The sequence below is a fragment of the Triturus cristatus genome, chromosome 6 (genome assembly GCF_964204655.1).
Source record: "Triturus cristatus chromosome 6, aTriCri1.1, whole genome shotgun sequence".
NCBI lineage: Eukaryota > Metazoa > Chordata > Amphibia > Caudata > Salamandridae > Triturus > Triturus cristatus.
This window is the reverse complement of record NC_140589.1, coordinates 577,714,542-577,733,409: the sequence shown is the minus strand read 5'-3', so window position 1 is coordinate 577,733,409 and position 18,868 is coordinate 577,714,542. Positions and strand designations below refer to the sequence as shown.

The 18,868-nt window shown below is 42.8% G+C and overlaps 1 protein-coding gene across 1 annotated transcript; it reads right to left on the bottom strand.

Moving 5' to 3' along the window:
* Positions 1-1,032: 1,032 nt before the first annotated feature.
* On the bottom strand, positions 1,033-5,793 carry TPBG (trophoblast glycoprotein). Its single transcript, XM_085611014.1, has 2 exons — positions 5,657-5,793; positions 1,033-5,241 (listed from the first exon to the last, which is right to left on the bottom strand). Exon 2 carries the CDS (start codon positions 4,893-4,895, stop codon positions 3,711-3,713), a length of 1,185 nt encoding a protein of 394 aa, XP_085467140.1. The 5' UTR covers positions 4,896-5,241; positions 5,657-5,793; the 3' UTR covers positions 1,033-3,710.
* Between the last annotated feature and the right edge of the window lie 13,075 nt (positions 5,794-18,868).

Below are 18,868 nucleotides of genomic sequence, written 5' to 3'. Positions count from 1 at the left end.
TCAACATATATTTTAAAAAATCAAATATGCAACCGTGAGATCAAGGCTTAATATTGCACGCCTCGAAATCTTTAGTATTACACCCCTTACCAGGAAAGTTATTTAGGTTTTTTAAGAGCTAAATCGTGTAGCTGCACTTCCAGTTAGAGAGCATCGCTGGAATGAATACTTTGGGGTCACAACTTTGGGCTGATACATCACATCTACCTGAGGGAGAACTCGAAGGAAGAGATTATTAAAATACTGGATCTGTGTGAGGAACAAAAACATTGTGAATATGTTTACCGAAGCATGTAAGACATAGAAATATTAGAATCGGATCCGAAATAAAGCGAAACAGGGCCGGATTAACAATTAGAAAAGGCAAAATCATTTTTCAGAGCTGGTTAAATGATGCAACTTTCAGAGCAGAATCCTTGAGACAGATACACATACTATTATTTCAATGATAAAGAAAAAAGTCTATAAAAACCACAGTCCTTTGCTGTTGTTCATAAAGGCTTAAATGGGTCAGTCGAGGGGTGGTGTCATGGTAGGTCTCAAAAACAGACAAGGGGATGTTCTCGATCCTTAAAACTGAAGACGCATGACAGCAAGAATAACTATTTTTTCTTTTTAGTGGGTGACCTCTTGAATCCCTCCAAACACTGATAAGTCTAGTACACCGGCATATAAAGCGGTTTGCAGTGGGAAACATTTTGTTTTTCTGAAATAAGGAAGGGGAGATTAGAAAACATATCTCCTGTTTTCTATTGAGGCTATTTTTTTCATTTAAAAACTCCTCATTGTGGCAGTTACTTTACAGGGGTCATCAGAGGGAAATGCACAGACTCATTGCATCATGCGGACAATGTCCTCTATAGCACAACATTTCGTGCTGTTTTATTTGTTGTTAATACATTTTAAATAAACTAGCCCCTCTTCAACTACAAACAGACGTAAAGATAAGAATATGTATGTCCTACCATGATTTGCTATCAAACAACACCTGATTACACCTGATGTTGCTTTTAATAGTACAGTAAGTGAGTGTTTTAAAATATTGAGGTATTAGTTTAATCTGGAAGTTGGGTCAGATTTCAACAAAGAAATACAAATACAGCCATATAAAACAACGGATTGAACAACCTTAAGTAACTGTGTACGTTTGAAAGTTGCTTAGTGTTTAATGCTGCAAAAATCTCTGGATCCAGTCAATGGAAACTCATTTATGGCCATTATGGCCATTCCCATTCATCACATGTAGTGCTTAACGCCTTACAGCTTGTGTTACACCATGTAAAGACATTTAAGGAGCACAGAACGACCAAGAAAATGGGCATATCAGTACATGGGTTATGCAAATGGTTATAAAGTGTGAGGTAGTTTCCATTCTGAATAGTTTAACGATTTGTTATTATTTCCTGTCCTGGCTGCAACGGCTTTAAAATGTGAAAACTACTTTTTGGTCATCAAATTCAATTATGGATTTGTTCAGCATGCGTCTTCCGTCCCAAACTGCAGACAACCAAACAAGATGTCATTGGATCAATTAAAAGCATCACCCCCTTCCTGAAACACATAGAAAGCGTTCCTGAACTGGCAGTCACAGACAATGTTGTTCTTTACATGCATGGGGATTACCAACCACTAAAAACGTCACCCATCTTGTGGTCTCATTAGCAGTGTCATAATCAAATAACACGTCATGACCGGTTGCATTAGCCTTTCACCCATGTTACTAAGACATTGCCTAGTAGAAAATATGAAAGTACATAATTGGAAGTATAAACCATAAGACATCACACCACCACCTTGTCAAATATTGGTATGTTCTTCATTTTCAGTGCATAGAAATAGTACACCTATTGACGTGGTAATTCCAAATTAAGACACCTTTCCATGACAGTAGATTATAGAAAGATATTACAAAGGTTATGCAGGTTTTCAGTTTTGCTCACTTTCCTTTTGTAACATACAGATTGTTGCAAACTGAACATAATCAAAGAACGGAATCCCACACCTCCAAATTCGCCTACCGGTAAAACAAAATGGACTGTCCAGACAATATTTTAAAAAATTGAATTATTTCTAGTCTCTTTAGTATATGTGAAATACATAATGATTCCGTCACTGACTGTGTGTGCAGCTTTAGGATTGCAGTTTTCATAGCCAATACATGAAAACATGCATTATCTAAGGTTACAGACTACATCACTGTCATCAAAGGCACATTTACAAAAGTGTCTCTTTGAAAATATAAGTTTTGGAGGAGCCAGTTAGGGGTGCGGTAAAATGTATTGATGAGGTCTAAGACCATATTATCTTGGAATAAAATCTGAGTAACAAAAAGCACCAGCAATGGAGAAAAAAAGTTGCATCAACTAGAAAAAATTGACACTGTCATTATCTCTTTGCTAGATTCATTGTAAATATAAAGCTCGAGTTATTGCTGGTCTACAAAAAAGAAAAGTAATTCAAATAGGAGTACAATTACAATTTTCGTATGGAGGAAAGGTTTGGAGAATAGAAAACATGGCTTTTTTCCCATCTCTCACCTTATTTATTGATATAAGTGGCAAAGCAAATGGACCAGTTACGAGTCACCTCATAATCAGAATTAGAGTGTATTGCTTTCTTTTACTTCCAGGTGATACAACCTCTTCACCAAACTCACTTTTTCCACATAAACTGCTAATGTTTCACAAGCATTCCATTTAAGAACACTTTCTTAATCCGTCTTGTATCAGAGGGAACTTAACATCTGATGCTCAATGATAAGGCACACAACAGCATTGGTATTGACTTTAGATTTGCTCTTCATGTGCACTATCACTTCAGTGGAACGGAATGCTTCCACTATGTTTACATACTTTGACTATGCCATTAGATTTATCTCAACAGTCTCTCTTGGCATCATCACTGTGATATACACTTGCATATGTGCTTGTCAGTCAGTGGATGGTACACAGAATAAAGGCTTTTCGTCCACTTTCCAGATCATTGGTCTGGGGCTCAGAGTGCCCATAGAGTGCTTTTATGCACCATAGTGTATGTGACTTTTTTTTAACACTTCCCACTATCACTTTTACAGGCTTTATGTGCACTCATATACCATCTGTCTTGAGAGTTGAAATAGCAAGAGAAGATCTGCTGAGCTGTCAAAGGTTCTCAAATGTTTAAAAAATAAGGACATTAAGCATGCATGCATGCTACTGGACACGTTGCTATGAATAAATGCATAATACGTGGAGTTATTTGCTATTTCTTTGTTCACAAGGGTATAACAATAATAGTAGTGTCCAAGAGAAACAAGTGGTATGTTGTGCTTGTGCGTATTTTCTTAATCAAATAAAGAGCAGGAGGGCATCTTTAACCTGTCTCAATATCGGCATGGTGATTACACATGGATATGGCAGCAGAGCGAGGACAGAGAACAAATTTCAAACTCTGAAAGTTTACCCTTCCCTAATCAAAAGACACCTTATGATAGAAAAGCGAGAGCAGCTCGGATTTGTATGTACAATCCAGGCAACATGCAAAGTCCAGTCAGTTCATGTCTTAGCAAGGGGGAGAGGGCGCAGTTCCCTTTCTACCAGAAGAAGGCAAAGAGCGCTGGAGGTACAAGGAAGCGTCTCTTTCCCTGTGTGGAAGAGCACCGGTAAAAGCTCAGCCTACATTATCATCATGCATAGCTATCGTGCTGGTTCTTAAAAAAAAAGTTTCTCCCTTCAGACATCCAGGCTGGAACTTAGGTTTGTCAGTCTGGGGTCGGCGTTGATTTCGTACCTGTAGTGGTAGCCCTCCATATGATCCCTGCACGCATCCCTGATATTGTATATCCACTTTTTGATCCCTTTTCTGTTCAGGTACAATACCAGCAGGAAAATCAATCCTATCAAAGCTAAGACTATTCCCAGGAAGACGTATGAAGTCTGCAAACTGCTCAGGTCGTCGGAGTCGGAACATCTTAAGTCAGAAATGTTGATGCCGACGAGCGAAACGTTGCTCATGTATTGTGGGTCGGTGCACAAGAGCTGCTCCTTGCCCGGCACCATGGGGGTCTCCTTGAGCCAGCTCACGAACTCCTCGAGCTCGCAGTCGCAGCGCCAGGCGTTGCTCGTCAGGTTGAGCTGCACCCCCCTCGGGAGGTACCCCAGGGTGCCGTTGCGTAGCCGCCTGAGAGAGTTGTCGCTGAGGTCTAGCGTCCGGAGCTGCGTCAGGTTGGCGAAGAGCCCCGCAGGTAACCCCACCAGGTAGTTGTCCCGCAGGCTTAGGTGCACCAGGTTGGGCAATGCGGCGAAGAGGCCCCGGGGCAGATAGAGGAATCTGTTGCCGGACAGCTCCAGGCTGCTGAGGGAGCTGAGGGCCCCGCTGCGCAGCACGGAGGTCAGCACTGACTCGTTGAACACCGCGCGGTTGAGCTGGAGCGCCGCCAGGGGGCTCCAGGCGCCGAAGGACAGGTTGCTGAAGCGGGAGATCTGGTTGTCGCTGAGGTCCAGGCGCCGCAGGCTGGGCAGATCGGCGAGAGAGCGCGGCTCCACTTCTTGCAAGCAGTTGCCACTCAGGTCCAGGGTGACGAGGTCAGAGAGGGCGGCAAGGGGTGCGGTGTCCTGGCTCAGCCTGGTGATGTTGTTGCCGGTCACAAGCAGGGTTCGCACGTAGGCCGGGAGGTCCCGGGGCACCTCGGAGAGGCTGCGGTTCACGCACTTGACAGTCTTGTCGGACTCGGAGCACTCGCAAGGGGGTGGACAGTGCTGCTCGGGCTGTGAAGAGACTGAGCCCAGCACCTGCACAAGGACCAGCACCGAGACCGGCTTCATGACCACGGCGCCATCGCCTTGCCGCGGCCAGACCGGCACCCGCCGCCGGCTCTTGCGGCCTCCGAGGCGAGTCAACAAATCCAGCCCGAACATCGCCCCCGCAGACTTAGTCCCCAGTCCGTGGGCTGTGCTGAAGCACTGAGCTGCAGCTAGCAGGGCACAGACTCTTAAGGGCAAGTCAGGGAAATATGGAGCCACGAGCCTGAAACTTGAACGCTTTGACCTCAACAGCAGCGGTGGCCACAGCCCAGATCAAGAAGAAAGTTGGAGGCGTCTCGGACTGCAGACGGAACTTCTCTGCCCTTGCTTGTCTTTCTCGCTTCACTTATTTACGCTGCAATCTGGGTACACAACTTATTTCATTCTTTTGAAGCCTCCATTACTTTGATCCTTTCTTCAAAGTGGTATCTTACGGTTTCCACTGGATCGAAGGCACACCCTAAACAAAAAAAAGATGAAAAGGGTAAAGCGATTGCGCAGCAAATTTGCCGTGCACACCTAATGCAGGCTTTCATGTTAGCATCCTCCCCTTCCGCCAGCAGCTGGCACCAAAGAATGCTCCCCTCCCGCCCTTCTCAGGTGAGGGATCCGATTACTAGCATGAGCTCCCTTCCCCCCTCCAAATGCTCTGCCCCAACCCATCTAAGCATAAAATAAAAATACATGAAAAATCGCGGAGAAAGGAACAGAAACGAAGATACGAAGGTGTATTAGATTACACAAGACAGTTCAGCGTACAAATCTGCAAGTCTAAACTTCAAAAAGGCTTTACTTTTGTGATCAGGTCTCCCTGGTCCTCTCCGCCATCCTTCACTATGATTGCTATCTGCGGTTGAGGTATGTTATGTCCTTACCTGTCTGTGTTCCGCCTGCCCCTGTAGTTACTGTTCTTCGTGCTGTTGTCGCGTGTCCTGTGCTGCTCCACGCGAACTCTGATCTAAGAAAACACCAACGGTCCTCCTACTACTATGAGGATACGACACTACCTAACTGCAAAGCATACAAAGAGCGCCATCTACCGCACCATAAGAAGCTCTTCATTCTGCTACATTTCTGCTCTTTTCTGCGTATGCCAAAATACTTTTTTTATTGTCAATAATACAGGTGTTACCACATGTAAAATACCTCCAAGTGTTCCGCACTGCTATGCGTAAAGGGTCTAACTTGAGCGGATATTATGCATCGCATGCATATAAGTGTTTAGACGCCATTATACATCTACGAAAAAAATGAAATTACTAATTAACAGTAGTCGGAAATCAGGACGGGGACTGTTCAATCCAGTCTAGCTCGTCGTATATCTCAACAAATTCACAGCAAAGTTTTAAACATCCTGTATTTCTGAATCATTTCACGGTCCACCAATGGGGCGATAACACCACCCAGAAACTGATACACCTTAAAAGCATGGCGGGGTGATTAAATGGAAACAGTTTTCAGAATAATTTACATGAAATACTAAGCGTCCACAGTTATTTATTAATGATGAAAACGTTGCTTTGAGGATTAGAGGAAATACATACTATCTATCAAATCTGAAAAACAGAATGAAGGAAATAGAAGAAATACAGTATGTGGTTCGCATAATGAGAGATACTTAGAAACACGTGATAAATATCAGAGGACCAGCACATGCAATGACTTTTGACAGTCGTGTGTGGATATTTGTGTTCGTGTGGACGCAAGGCACAACTACCATCCCTCGTGAGAGGTACGATAGAATAAGAAAACGAATTACATATATATTCCATACATTGTTGTGATTCATTTCCAAAATGATCCAGAGAAAATGACATGTTTGATTTTTATGTACAGTCAACAAAATGGGAAACAGCCTTTACCACGAAGCATTTTCTACGCAATACGTTTACAACGATACACTTACCTCGTAAACGTCTTCACAACGCGTAATGCTTCAACGACCATCTTCACCACGCAAGCAATGTCATCACGGAACAACGTCATCCTAATCCGAAAAAAAGCATTAGTCCGTTTTCAGTGTCGGCGGAGACCTGCGGAAAAAGGAAAAAAAAAGAAGAAAGGGGGCTTGGGGGGGTCTCCCCCCCCCCCAAAAAAGAAAAAGCGGAGTAAAGGTAAAATCGAGGTAACGGCAAAGCGTGGAAAACACATTCCGTTGTAACGCATGCGTGGTAAAGGCATGCGTTGCAACGGAATGCGTAGTAACGACATATATTCCAACAAAATATAGGAATAAATATTCTGTTTTCTACCGTAGAAAGACATTTGTTCAGGGACTTGTTGAGTAGGTGAATTGCTTTGAAATGTATTGCTATCGCATAAATCTTTAATACATTTACCGAAAACAAACAGGATAGGAACAAATAACTACCGATTGCTGCATTGTTGATATCGATACATTGAACTAAGCACGGATTTTAGGATGGTAAGTAGGAGATGGGCAAGGGACCTGACCCTCAGGCAAGAACTGTAGATAAAGTTCCCTTCACCCAGACCCCTCAGAGTCCGAAAAACAAGGGGCATATCCCAATATGGAATATTGATGGGGGCAACTGCGATCAGACCTACCATTGCCTCTGTTACCCCCATGCAGCCTTCAACTTTTTGGGCTATTTGATATGTCCATGTTGTAGAATGGAGCACTTCGGAGGAAGAGGCGGGCTTCCCAGTACATCTTTGGGAGATCCCCAGTGGCATCTCCCCTCTGCCCTGAGGTATTTTGATGCCTCTGCCGCTCTCCACCTTCCAAACATCACAACCCTTGTCTCTAATGTCTCATACAATTCCCCACTTCTGTCTCATTCTGTCGCGCCCCTCTACTACAGTGGCGGATGGTGACATTTGAAAGTGGTGAGGCGTAAAACAATTGTCGTACTGCACTGCGGCGAGCGAGTGCGGCTAGCGAGCGAGCTTGAACCACCTACGGGGGGTTTCGGGGGATTCTCCCCCAGAGAAAATTTTGAAAAAAGAGTGTCCAAATGATACATTTTCAAGCAAATGTGAGAAAGCAGGAAGGTATTAACAACTCTGAGGTCTGATGACCCCGTCCAGAAATTGAAGACCCGTTGGAGAGCAGGGACCCGTTCAGTGCTTCCTCCAATGTGTGTCCGATCTCAACTTTCCTGCGGGCCCTCGCCGCTCAGTAGTGGCTTTACCCATTCTTTTCCAACAGCTCTATAACTATCCTTGGCTGAATACGGGATAGCTTCCCATATCAAAACGCATCTGCAACTGCTGCGCCACTTGAAAAAAACGGCTGTGCCTGTCAGCGTGACAAGCCAGGGAGATTCGCCTTGTGCAGCCAATAACATATCCAATCTCAGACGGATTAAAATGTAAATCTAAATCCAGTGGATGCCCAGCTGGTGTTGGCAGTTATTCTGCTGTGCCTGTCAACATTCAGGAAAACAAACTCACCACTTGACGAATGATAGCGCTAAGTAGATTGCCAGCCGAAGGGTTCACTGTGCATGACTGCCTTGCCCACGATTCTGCCGCAATTGTTTCCAATGACCTGCAAGCGTTCCTAGTGGACAGTTGACCCAAGACGTACGCAGTCTCTCAATACCAAGCCAACACTACAGACTTTAGGGCAAGTGCTGGACACTCTCACAGCAAAACTGATCTGTACATTACATAAATGATGATATGACCCAGCATGTATGGAGAATTGTCATAACTTTCCTGTGAACATTAAGCCCACATGAATAAAAATAGAACAGGTCTTCAAAAAAAAAATCCATGCTGCAACGCATCTGCGGGCAAAGGTGCCAAATGCTTAGAAGATAGTAATGGAACCAAAACTACCTTAATTATTTCCTTTTTTTTCATATGGGAAGTACTCACGCGTACCACAGTTCATAGAGCTGGGCATCAACTGGAGTACCACACTTCATAGAGCTGGGCATCACATGAGGTACTACAATTCATAGAGCTGGGCATTCGGTAAGCTGCGCCCCTACCAAACAAGTAGTTGGGATCCTCCCGCTAAGATTACTTGCCAAGCACTGACCGGTGTCTTCCGAGAAAGCAAATACACTCGTCATTAGAGGCAAACACACACAAGAGCTGCACGAGACATGGCTTCGGTACAGTTTGATGAACAGCCACGGAGTCTGGGAAAGAGAGGAGTTACAGCAGACTCAGGGCAATCAGGGGACAGGGAAGATAGAAATGAGGGGGACATAAAATTAAAGACCCCAGAAGAATTTAACTGACACAGAGCCTTACCGATTTTAATATAGCAAACTCACCCACTTTATATTGAAAAATAACACTGACTGACAGAGCTCTGAAGGCTGTCTGTTCAACAGCGTCTGTGTGCAGATCTTTAACCAAGGCCACCTCAGTGGGACCAGTTTCTGACCAATTAGGATGGAAGATCCGGATTGCATTGGGATGATCTAAATATTGTTGTGTAATACTCTGGCAAGCCATCCAGCTACTAAAGCTGCATGGTGGGAAACTGAAACCAACATTATGACTTAAACCTTCAATAAGCTCCATAATCCTAAATCAACAGTCGCAACAACTTCCGGCGCATAGGTTGAACATTTGTTGTGAGTGGTTTAATACCCTCACATTTCATTGTCACAATGCCTGGACGCCCTCATGGGTGAACAGCCCCCAGTCGTGGCCGGTAAAATGGTTGGGTGGGTTCACGCGATGGGGGGGGAATCTATATAAAATAAAAAACTTACCTTCCTCTACGACCGCATCCCACGATGCCTCCTCAGCTCCAGATGCTCCGAGTCCTGGTGCGTTTTGGGCAGCCTCCCTCCTCCTGCTCTCCTAAGCCAATCACAACGCTGCAATTGCAGCATTGTGATTGGCGAGGCGCAGCGGAGAGCGCCCCAGCCGGGCCATTTTCTCTATGTAGGCTAAATGCATTAGCCTACATGGAGAATAAGCATTTGCAATGCAATAGGTCTCTCATTAGGAAAGTTTGAGCTTTTTGTATTGTAAATTGACTAATTTTTTATTTATGTGTTGGTATTGAAAATATTGAAATTACTAGCTTTCTCGTGTACAATGTCAATAGTTTTAACTGTTGCAAATGTGACACCTATAGCATTTGTAATGCAATATGTGTTGTATTTACGTGACTTAGATGTATTGATATTACAAATAACAATGGCTTTTAATTTTTGCAAATAATTAATACTTAAATAAAAGTTAATGTAAATTATAATGGCAATCGTTTAAACTTTTGTTAATAACTCTTGTGAAGATTATGTTTAGTGTATTTAATTGCGCCTAAAATCCAAGAACAGAAGTTAAATATTATCATTTTTTTGTGCCATTTGTAATAAAGCCTAATTATTGAGAGAACATATTAGAGCCAGTTGTTGTTGAATGGTTGTACAGATTGATACTGTGGTGGCGGTGAGTGATGTTGTGGTGGTGTCGAGTGATGCTGTGGCGTTAATTGATGCTGTGGTAGCGCATAGTGATATAGTGGTGCCCTTGAGTGATGCTGTGGTGGTGCTAAGTGATGCTGTGGTGATGCGATAGATAGATAGAGTGCAATAGTCCGATAGATAGATAAGATAGATAGATAGAGAGTGAGGGCGATAGATAGATAGAGTGTAATTATGTAGAATATAACTATGTGGCACTGAGTGGCTTTGTGTGGAGTGTATGTTGATTTTAGTGGCGTGTAATTATGTGGCATTGAGTGTTATTTTGAGTGTATCTTGCATTGTTTGCATTGTAATTAATTGGCACTGAGTGTTATTTGGAGTGCATGTGGCATTGAGTGTAGTGTAATTATGTGGTGTGTAATTATGTGGCGCTGAGTGGTATTTGAAGTGTATGTGGCATTGAGCGCTGTGTAATTATGTGGTGTGTAACTATGTGGCACTGATTGGTTTTTGGAGTGTCTGTTGTATTGAGTGCATTGTAGTTATGTGGCATGTAATTATGTGGCTCTGAGTGGCATTCGGAGTGTATGTTGCCTTGCCTTGTATTTCTATGGTTCCTTAAACCCTTAGAGGCAATTCTTTTATTTTAACTAAAAGGATGTTAGTTAAATGGTGTTTACGGCAGGATGGTCGTTAAATGGTGGCTACGGAGAAGCTGTGTGCTGAAAGGCAAAGAGAACACAGGCATGAAAGTGAAAGCGAGGATATAAATGGAATGAGTGTGGCAGGATGGTCGTTAAATGGTGGCTACGGAGAAGCTGTGTGCTGAAAGGCAAAGCGAACACGGGCATGAAAGTGAAAGCGAGGATGAAAATGGAATAAGTGTGGCAAGATGTTAGTTAAATGGTGGTTACGGGGAAGCTGAGTGCTGAAAGGCAAAGAGATCACAGGCCAAAGCTGGAAGAAAACACGAGATGGGAGAGGCATGTGTGTGTGGCAAACACTGGTGGGGCTCAGAGCATTCTGTTGCTGCCTTGATGCCTGTGTGTGTGAGCAGTGGGGCTGTGTGTGTGAAGTGCCTAAAGTTGCAAGAAAACATATGGTTATTTAAATCCTTAGATGCAGAATTAATAGAGCTAATGTTATCGACCTTAGAAGGATGAAAAGGGAATGAGCGCGGCATATGTTAACTTTGTAAGCGCAGAAAGCGTGCAGGGCAAACGTATTATTTTGGTTGTTTGAGACTCAGATCTGGGCAAAGCTGCAAGAAAACACGGAGGGGGGAGGGCGGGGGAGAGATAGGCGAGAGGCATGTGTGTGTGTGGCAAACACTGGTGGGGCTCAGAGCGTTCTGTTGCTGCCTTGCCTTGTATTTCTATGGTTCCTTAAACCCTTAGAGGCAATTCTTTTATTTTAACTAAAAGGATGGTAGTTAAATGGTGTTTACAGCAGGATGGTCGTTAAATTGTGGCTACGGAGAAGCTGTGTGCTGAAAGGCAAAGAGAACACGTGCATGAAAGTGAAAGCGAGGATGAAAATGGAATGAGTGTGGCAGGATGGTCGTTAAATGGTGGCTACGGAGAAGCTGTGTGCTGAAAGGCAAAGAGAACACGGGCATGAAAGTGAAAGCGAGGATGAAAATGGAATGAGTGTGACAGGATGTTAGTTAAATGGTGGTTACGGGGAAGCTGAGTGCTGAAAGGCAAAGAGAACACGGGCCAAAGCTGGAAGAAAACACGAGATGCGAGAGGCATGTGTGTGTGGCAAACACTGGTGGGGCTCAGAGCATTCTGTTGCTGCCTTGATGCCTGTGTGTGTGACGAGTGGGGCTGTGTGTGTGAAGTGCCTAAAGTTGCAAGAAAACATATGGTTATTTAAATCCTTAGACGCAGAATTAATGGAGCTAATGTTATCGACCTTAGAAGGATGAAAAGGGAATGAGCGCGGCATATGTTAACTTTGTAAGCGCAGAAAGCGTGCAGGGCAAACTTATTATTTTGGTTGTTTGGGACTCAGATCTGGGCAAAGCTGCAAGAAAACACAGAGGGGGAGGGTGGGCTGTGTGCTGAAAGGCAAAGAGAACACGGGCATGAAAGTGAAATCGATGGGTGGCAATGCGTCCGTGAGACTAGCCCTGTGGTGGGGGAGGGACAGTTGTGAGAGGCCCCATGAGGAAACCATCTCTCGACATGCTGTGGCGGGGGAGCGCATTCCAGGCGGGGGAGCGGACCCTTTGAACTATGATGCCGAGGTTGTGGCTACACGTGCACGTGCCAGTGGGCAGAAGCGCTTCCCCAAACGGATTGCATGGCGGCACGATGCACGTGATTGTGCGCCTGCTCGCCATGCAATCCACTTTTGGGAGCACTTTGAAATGCCCCTCTTACTAGAGTCTCGCCTAGTGATTGCGTAAACGCAATAGCTAGGCGAGACCTAAAAAAGGAGAGTGGGCGGACCTGCTCGAGGGCAGGGGGGGAGTGGCTTACCCACTGTTGTGGGTACTGACTGTTTGGTCGGCTCCAGGCCCGACCAAACAGTCAGTACCCACAACAGTGGGCAAGCCATTCCACCCCAGCCCTAGAGCAGGACTGATCCAACCAGGCACTCCAGGCTTTTCTGCTTTCTCGCCGTGCGAGAAGCAAAAACATAGAATGGTAGTTTTACCATTTTATGTTTCAGCCTTCTCGCACTGCGAGAAAGCAGTAGGGCGACGTCCCATGCCCAAATGGAGGAGCTGCCACTGCTCTACTATGTTCCACAGCTCCTGGTCTAGAATAGAGCACCATAGGACTCGACTTCACTTGGCTCCATCCATTGCATTTCAGACCTAGTCGGGGCTGGCTAGGCATAGACCTGAAGTGATGGGCATAGCACCTTAGTGGGGGGGTGGGGGGATAGACAACGTCTGATGCCCCTGATGTCCCATGCCACTTTTGGAAAATGCTACCCCGCATGGTTCAGGTTCATGAAGATTTATGGAGGACACTATAAATCTTCATAAATACTTGTTTGGGGAGGAGGTGCCACTGGGCAGGTTTATCATTTAGCACCAGGATTACTTTCAGCAGAGGCACACTCCAGTACCCCCTTTTATACAGTAGGCCCCCCCTGCCTTCAAGACAGAAAACAATACTCCTTGCAGGTCTCTGGATCTGCACCCTTAAACAGTATTGGGCAGCCTCCCTACCCTGGGGCAATGTAAACTTCACAACCGCACCCACAGATCCTAAGCCACAGACAGTTCCATGTTAACACCTACTAGTGTCCTCTGGGGAACATCCAAACAAGGCTTACCCACCCAAGGCACTGCAGCAGTCCCACTCTCCATTAGGCCTGGGGGAGAATAAGGAGACTGGAACCAACAGACTTGGACAGAGACTTCAGTGAAAATCAGAGATACAAACCAGACCTGTTTGTAACCACTATTTCTCCTAGCAGGGACCACAGCAGAGCTGCTTTTTGTGTTGTTTTCCTAGATTTTTTGCAAACTGCCACCACTTTATCGCTGACCTTTGGAATCAAACGTCATTTTGTTCCTTTTCTGCATGTTGTTTAGCATGTGGTGATTGTAGGTGCAGCAGAGGGCGATACTCATTCGAGCACTTACTCTGCCTCTGTGTCTGGGAGTGTTGCATATCTAGCTACATTTGACTTTGAGCGTCTTGACAAAAACTTAAAGGGTGATTATACAGCACCATGATGTCCCCATAAGATCTGTGTGTCCCAAGGGCCGAGGTCACCTACGATCTGTTCAGTGCCATATTTACTGCGGAAGGACCAGGGAGGAGATCAGTGCATGCCAGTGCTATTTTTAGGTCTCACTAGAGACAGCTTTGACTAGCTTTTGTAACCACCAAACAAAACATTGCACAGAACACAACACTAATGAAACCTAAAAAAGACAGCATCCGCAATCTTACCTGGAAGCTACCTTCAAGAGGCATGTGCAGCAGCCAGATACCCACCATCAAGGATTCGGAAACACTGATAAGTGTGGGCATGTGTAGTTCCTTTCTAGAGAAAAAGCTTAATTGGGGAAGGAGTCCTCATTAAATACATTTGATAGTAGGGTTTTTAACTTAACTGCCTTGTAAGAATTTGAGCAGTAGGTAATCTTTCCAGCTCTTCTAGGAATGTCTGAGAAAACACAATGGTATGCTAGGGGAGGGCAGCAAAGCGCCCGCTTTGAAATATGTTTGAAGCAGTACATCTCAGAGCCCACAATTTACCTGCGATAAGTATTTCTCAACTTCCCTTTCTGGCATAGTGCTCTTCTCTTTTTTCATGTACATTCGCAACCTACGTTGCAACCTTGCTAGATATTTGAAGGCAGAGCCTCAAAGCCAAGCTACAGATAATTGTTGTTGCAACAACTACTTGTCACAGGGGTTACAAATAAAACAAGCGAATTCCTTGCAAACCTCTCTTATGGTTTTCGATTGCTCTAAGCAAAAATGTTGTAAATGTTGATGTGAAAATATAATTACAAGTTACAATGGTTACACCATATTTGATGTCTGTGAAAACACTTGATAAAGAACAGGAGAATATTTTTTTTCTGCTAAAGACTCTAAGGATATTTTTAAGTAAACATTCAAACATCTTGACTATGAAAGGAATACATTGTTAACCTCAATCTTTGAAAATACTAAACATTTACGGATATCACAGAAAATAATGTATCTTGATGAATGGTCTTTGAAAGTGCAGATATAATTCCATAAACTGACCAATGTGGTTTCCAGTTTTTCTTGAAATACAAGGTATAGGAATGTAAAGAAACTGGCCCCTATAGTAATGGAACTTAAATGTAGGTGGCTCATCAAGCCTTGTTGTTACTTTGCATTCTGGTACTTGTAGTTCTACATTAATTAACAGAAAACATAATAAACGTCTAAATGCAAAGCAAACAACCATTGGGATAGCCATTTAACATCACATGTGACATAAACTGACTAGCTATTTCAATGGTAGCAGGTACTATAGATTGTTACACATCCTCATGCAATTTGCAGCAGTATGTAGAAGTAGTGGCTGCATTAGAAAAACACGGTAGCATGAGAAAGTTGCGGTTCTCATACAATCCAAACCATATTGCTACCGTATATATTAAATGTGGTTTACCCCAGAGAGGGGAGCTACTACAGTCAAAACACAAAGACGGTTGGAGCACACGCCCAGGTAAGCTTTTACAGTAGTTACAAAATGTGTCAAATGTTAGTTTAAGGCCTGCTTTAAGTCCACTAACTGCATTGATTGTTCGTCAGAGGTTGTCACAATTGTACAGATTTTAGTACGATGTTATAAATACAAACATTGAACATTCAAGAAGAGAGAGTAGACAACACATGTTTCGCCCTAATGGACGTTATCAAGTCTGCAATGTGACACAGTAAAAAAATACATCAGTATCTGAATATTGATCTGTAGTATGTTAAGAAGTGCCCAAAGAACCTTATGATCGTATGTGAAGAGTCATAGATTCATGTGGAGCCATGCACACCATACAAATAATATTATAAGAACAACAGGGAAAGATACAAGGTGCAACGAATCTTAAAGCAAGGAAAGATGAACTACCACAAGGCGGATTGTAAACAAATATGTGGACAGAGTGGAAAAGTTGTGAAATTACGTGGGGTTGGCAATACTGCGCTGTTTGATAGCAACGCGTAGCAGATGCAAAACCATCCCAAAATCTGTTTTCTTTTCTGGGACATGATCTTGGTGTGTTTTAAGGATCGTTCCCAAGATATATGTTGTTGACCATATTGCTGGTATTATTTGTGATTAGATGTGCAAAAAAAATGGTAGAATGACAACTGAAGATATCAGTTTGTTTATAGCCAAAAGTAATGGCTCGCAATGTCTTGTCCACAATCTGCCTTAAGGAAAATGAAAAAAGACAAACCAAAAAATGAGTAAGATCTTTTAAACATTTTTGAAGAAAAAAATCCACACTATCCTGTGCACACATCTACTATAAATCCATGAAAAAGATTAATCCGAGACATAATGGATATACACACTCTTCTCTCAATTGAGGATCCAGAAGCTGCTAAACCTTCAATTAAGGAACTACTGATAAAAATAGAAATTCCCACTAACCAACATCTTGACAGTGGCCTTAGACCAAAATCAATATTTAATCCCCCTGGTACTATTTTTTCAAACATTGACCTTTTTCATAAACTGGTCACATGGAAGCAATATAATCTTGAGGATCACTAACTCAGACATAATACTTGGACTCCTCAGAACATTACCTCACAGGAAAGATAGGCTCTTATATCCCTTAGCAAAGACAAAAATATTTTCATCAAAGAAGTGAACAAAGGGGTCAACATAGTAATGATGAATGCCATAGATTACATTCAGAAATTGGGAGACAGCTCTTATATACCAGGGTCTATAGCAGCCCAATAGAATATAATCCAATTTGAGCAATTACTAAATTGTTAGACAAAAAACTCTGACTTTGGCATCAGGTATGTTTGAGCTCAGGTTCAGAATTCAGATACTTTACAAAACCCTTTCCTACTTCACCATGCATGTATGTCTAAGGTTCATAAACCAGAAAACATACCTCCAGGTGGCTCAATGATGTCAGAGATAAACTCACACACAGAACCTATTTCTGAATATATAGACGTGTTTCTTCAACCACTGGTACATAACCTACCATATTATCTTGGCAACAATCCTTGACGCAAGTCAAGATCACGTCCCAGAAAGAAAAACTGATGTTGGAATAGTTTTGCGTCTGCTTCTCTTTGCTAATCAAACAGTGCAGTATTGCCAAACCTCTCTAGCTTTACAACATTTCCACTCTGTCCACCCATTTCTGGTTACAATCCATCTTGGGGTACTTGCTCTTTTCTTGCTTTATGATTCTTAGCACGTTGTATCTTTCACTGATGTTTTTAAATAATATTGATATGGTATGCAGGGCTCCAAATGAATCTGTGCTTCACCACATACGATCACAAAGTTCTAAGAGCAATTCTTAACATACTAAACATCAATATTCGAATACAGATGTATTTTTGTATCAATTCATGTTGCACACTTGATAAAGTTTGGTTACAATGAAATACCTGTTGGCTCTTTCTCTTCTTGACTGTTCAACTTTCACATTTCTGACATAATATTAAAAACTATACAATGATGACAACCTCTGAAGAACAATAAACTCAGCGAATGGACTTACTGACAAGCCTTGAACAAATCTTGACTGCTTTTGTAACTCATCTAAAAGCTTAATTTGGCGTGTGCTCCAAAATTCTTTGGGCAATTAATTTGCCTAATTGCTATGCCTGTGCCTTTTCCCTCACATAGACGTCTTGCATGCGCAAGCAGGCGCAGCACTGATTTTGGAATGATTTTTCTGTTACTTTGTGGAAAATAATTCCAAGTTGACCACTGCACATTTGCATGCAAACACAACTAACTTTGAATAATGTTTCGTGAAACATACGAAAAAACATTCCAAAATGTCTACTGCTCATGCATATACAATCATACCCGTGGCCATCTTACTATTCTTTAAAATGCATTTAAAGCTGGCTGCCCGTTTATACTGTGGCAGTTGGAGTATGAGGGAGTTTGGGGGCACGTGGGTGTGGTGGAGGCTAATAATGAACAAATGGGGGCCAGAAAGGGTGGTGTGGGTGCAGGAGAAAATCATTTGTCATGCACTCCACTGCAGTGTCCTGATTGCAGCTGCAGAAGGATACAACTTATCCAGTACAAAAAGGTGAGACCAAAATGCTTTTTGGGTGGGACAAATAGAAGAATAGGGAGGAAAGCTATTGAATCCTGATAGGGGCATGAGATAGACAAGAAAGCCACCAGCTCAAGAGTTAAGGGCGGACACAAAGTCCATTGTAAGACTATATTGGATACAGTAGGTCGGGTGGCTAACCTGTCTGTAGGCATGACTTAAAAAGTGACTAATTGAGGTCTGACGGGGTGTGCTTTTGCTCGAGCCACATTGTTTACTGTTCCAAGGAAATACATGTTCTAGTCACAAAGTAGTAAGTAGATTGGGACTTAACATGGGAAAATTTGACTTGATCTTTTAGTCAATTATTTCCATTACACCCTTACAATCGTAGTTATGATGTTTGCATTATCAACACAAAACTACGTGTTCCTAAACACAATTAGAAATATGGCTGGCTGGTTTAGCATTGCTCCATTTCTCTGCTCATGATAAAGTGCCGTTTATGGTGACCTACTTGACCAATGCATACATCACAGTATGCATGCTGCAAATAGAGAAATATCACGCATATGCATATAGAAAACTTGCCAGTTATGTTCTTTTGCCATGTTTATGTCTATTTCAGTGGAAAAACGTCCTGAGATCATGAACTTTACCTGATCCCAGAAATATTTTATACGTTTACTTCCAAATATTGTATATATTAAATCTCTGCAGGATTACTGACAGTTCCAGTATATTGTAGATGGTAGTAAAGATATGCTGCACATTTTATTAGCCATCCACTTTACTCTATATTTATGTTACTGAACAGAACTATAACAGAGATGGTTACAGTATTAAATGCGAACAGCCACATTGTGTCCCATTGGATTTCTGTAGAAGGTTCGATAATGGCTTTTTTTTTTTGTGCTAGACAGTTTATTGCGGATATTTTTTCTAAGTAGTTTTTGTTTCCTAGATTTGAATAACCGGGAAACAAAATAACTACTGTGCAT

Excerpts from the sequence above, each read along its gene's own strand:
- TPBG (XM_085611014.1), bottom strand. The coding sequence starts at position 4,895 with ATGTTCGGGCTGGATTTGTTGACTCGCCTCGGAGGCCGCAAGAGCCGG.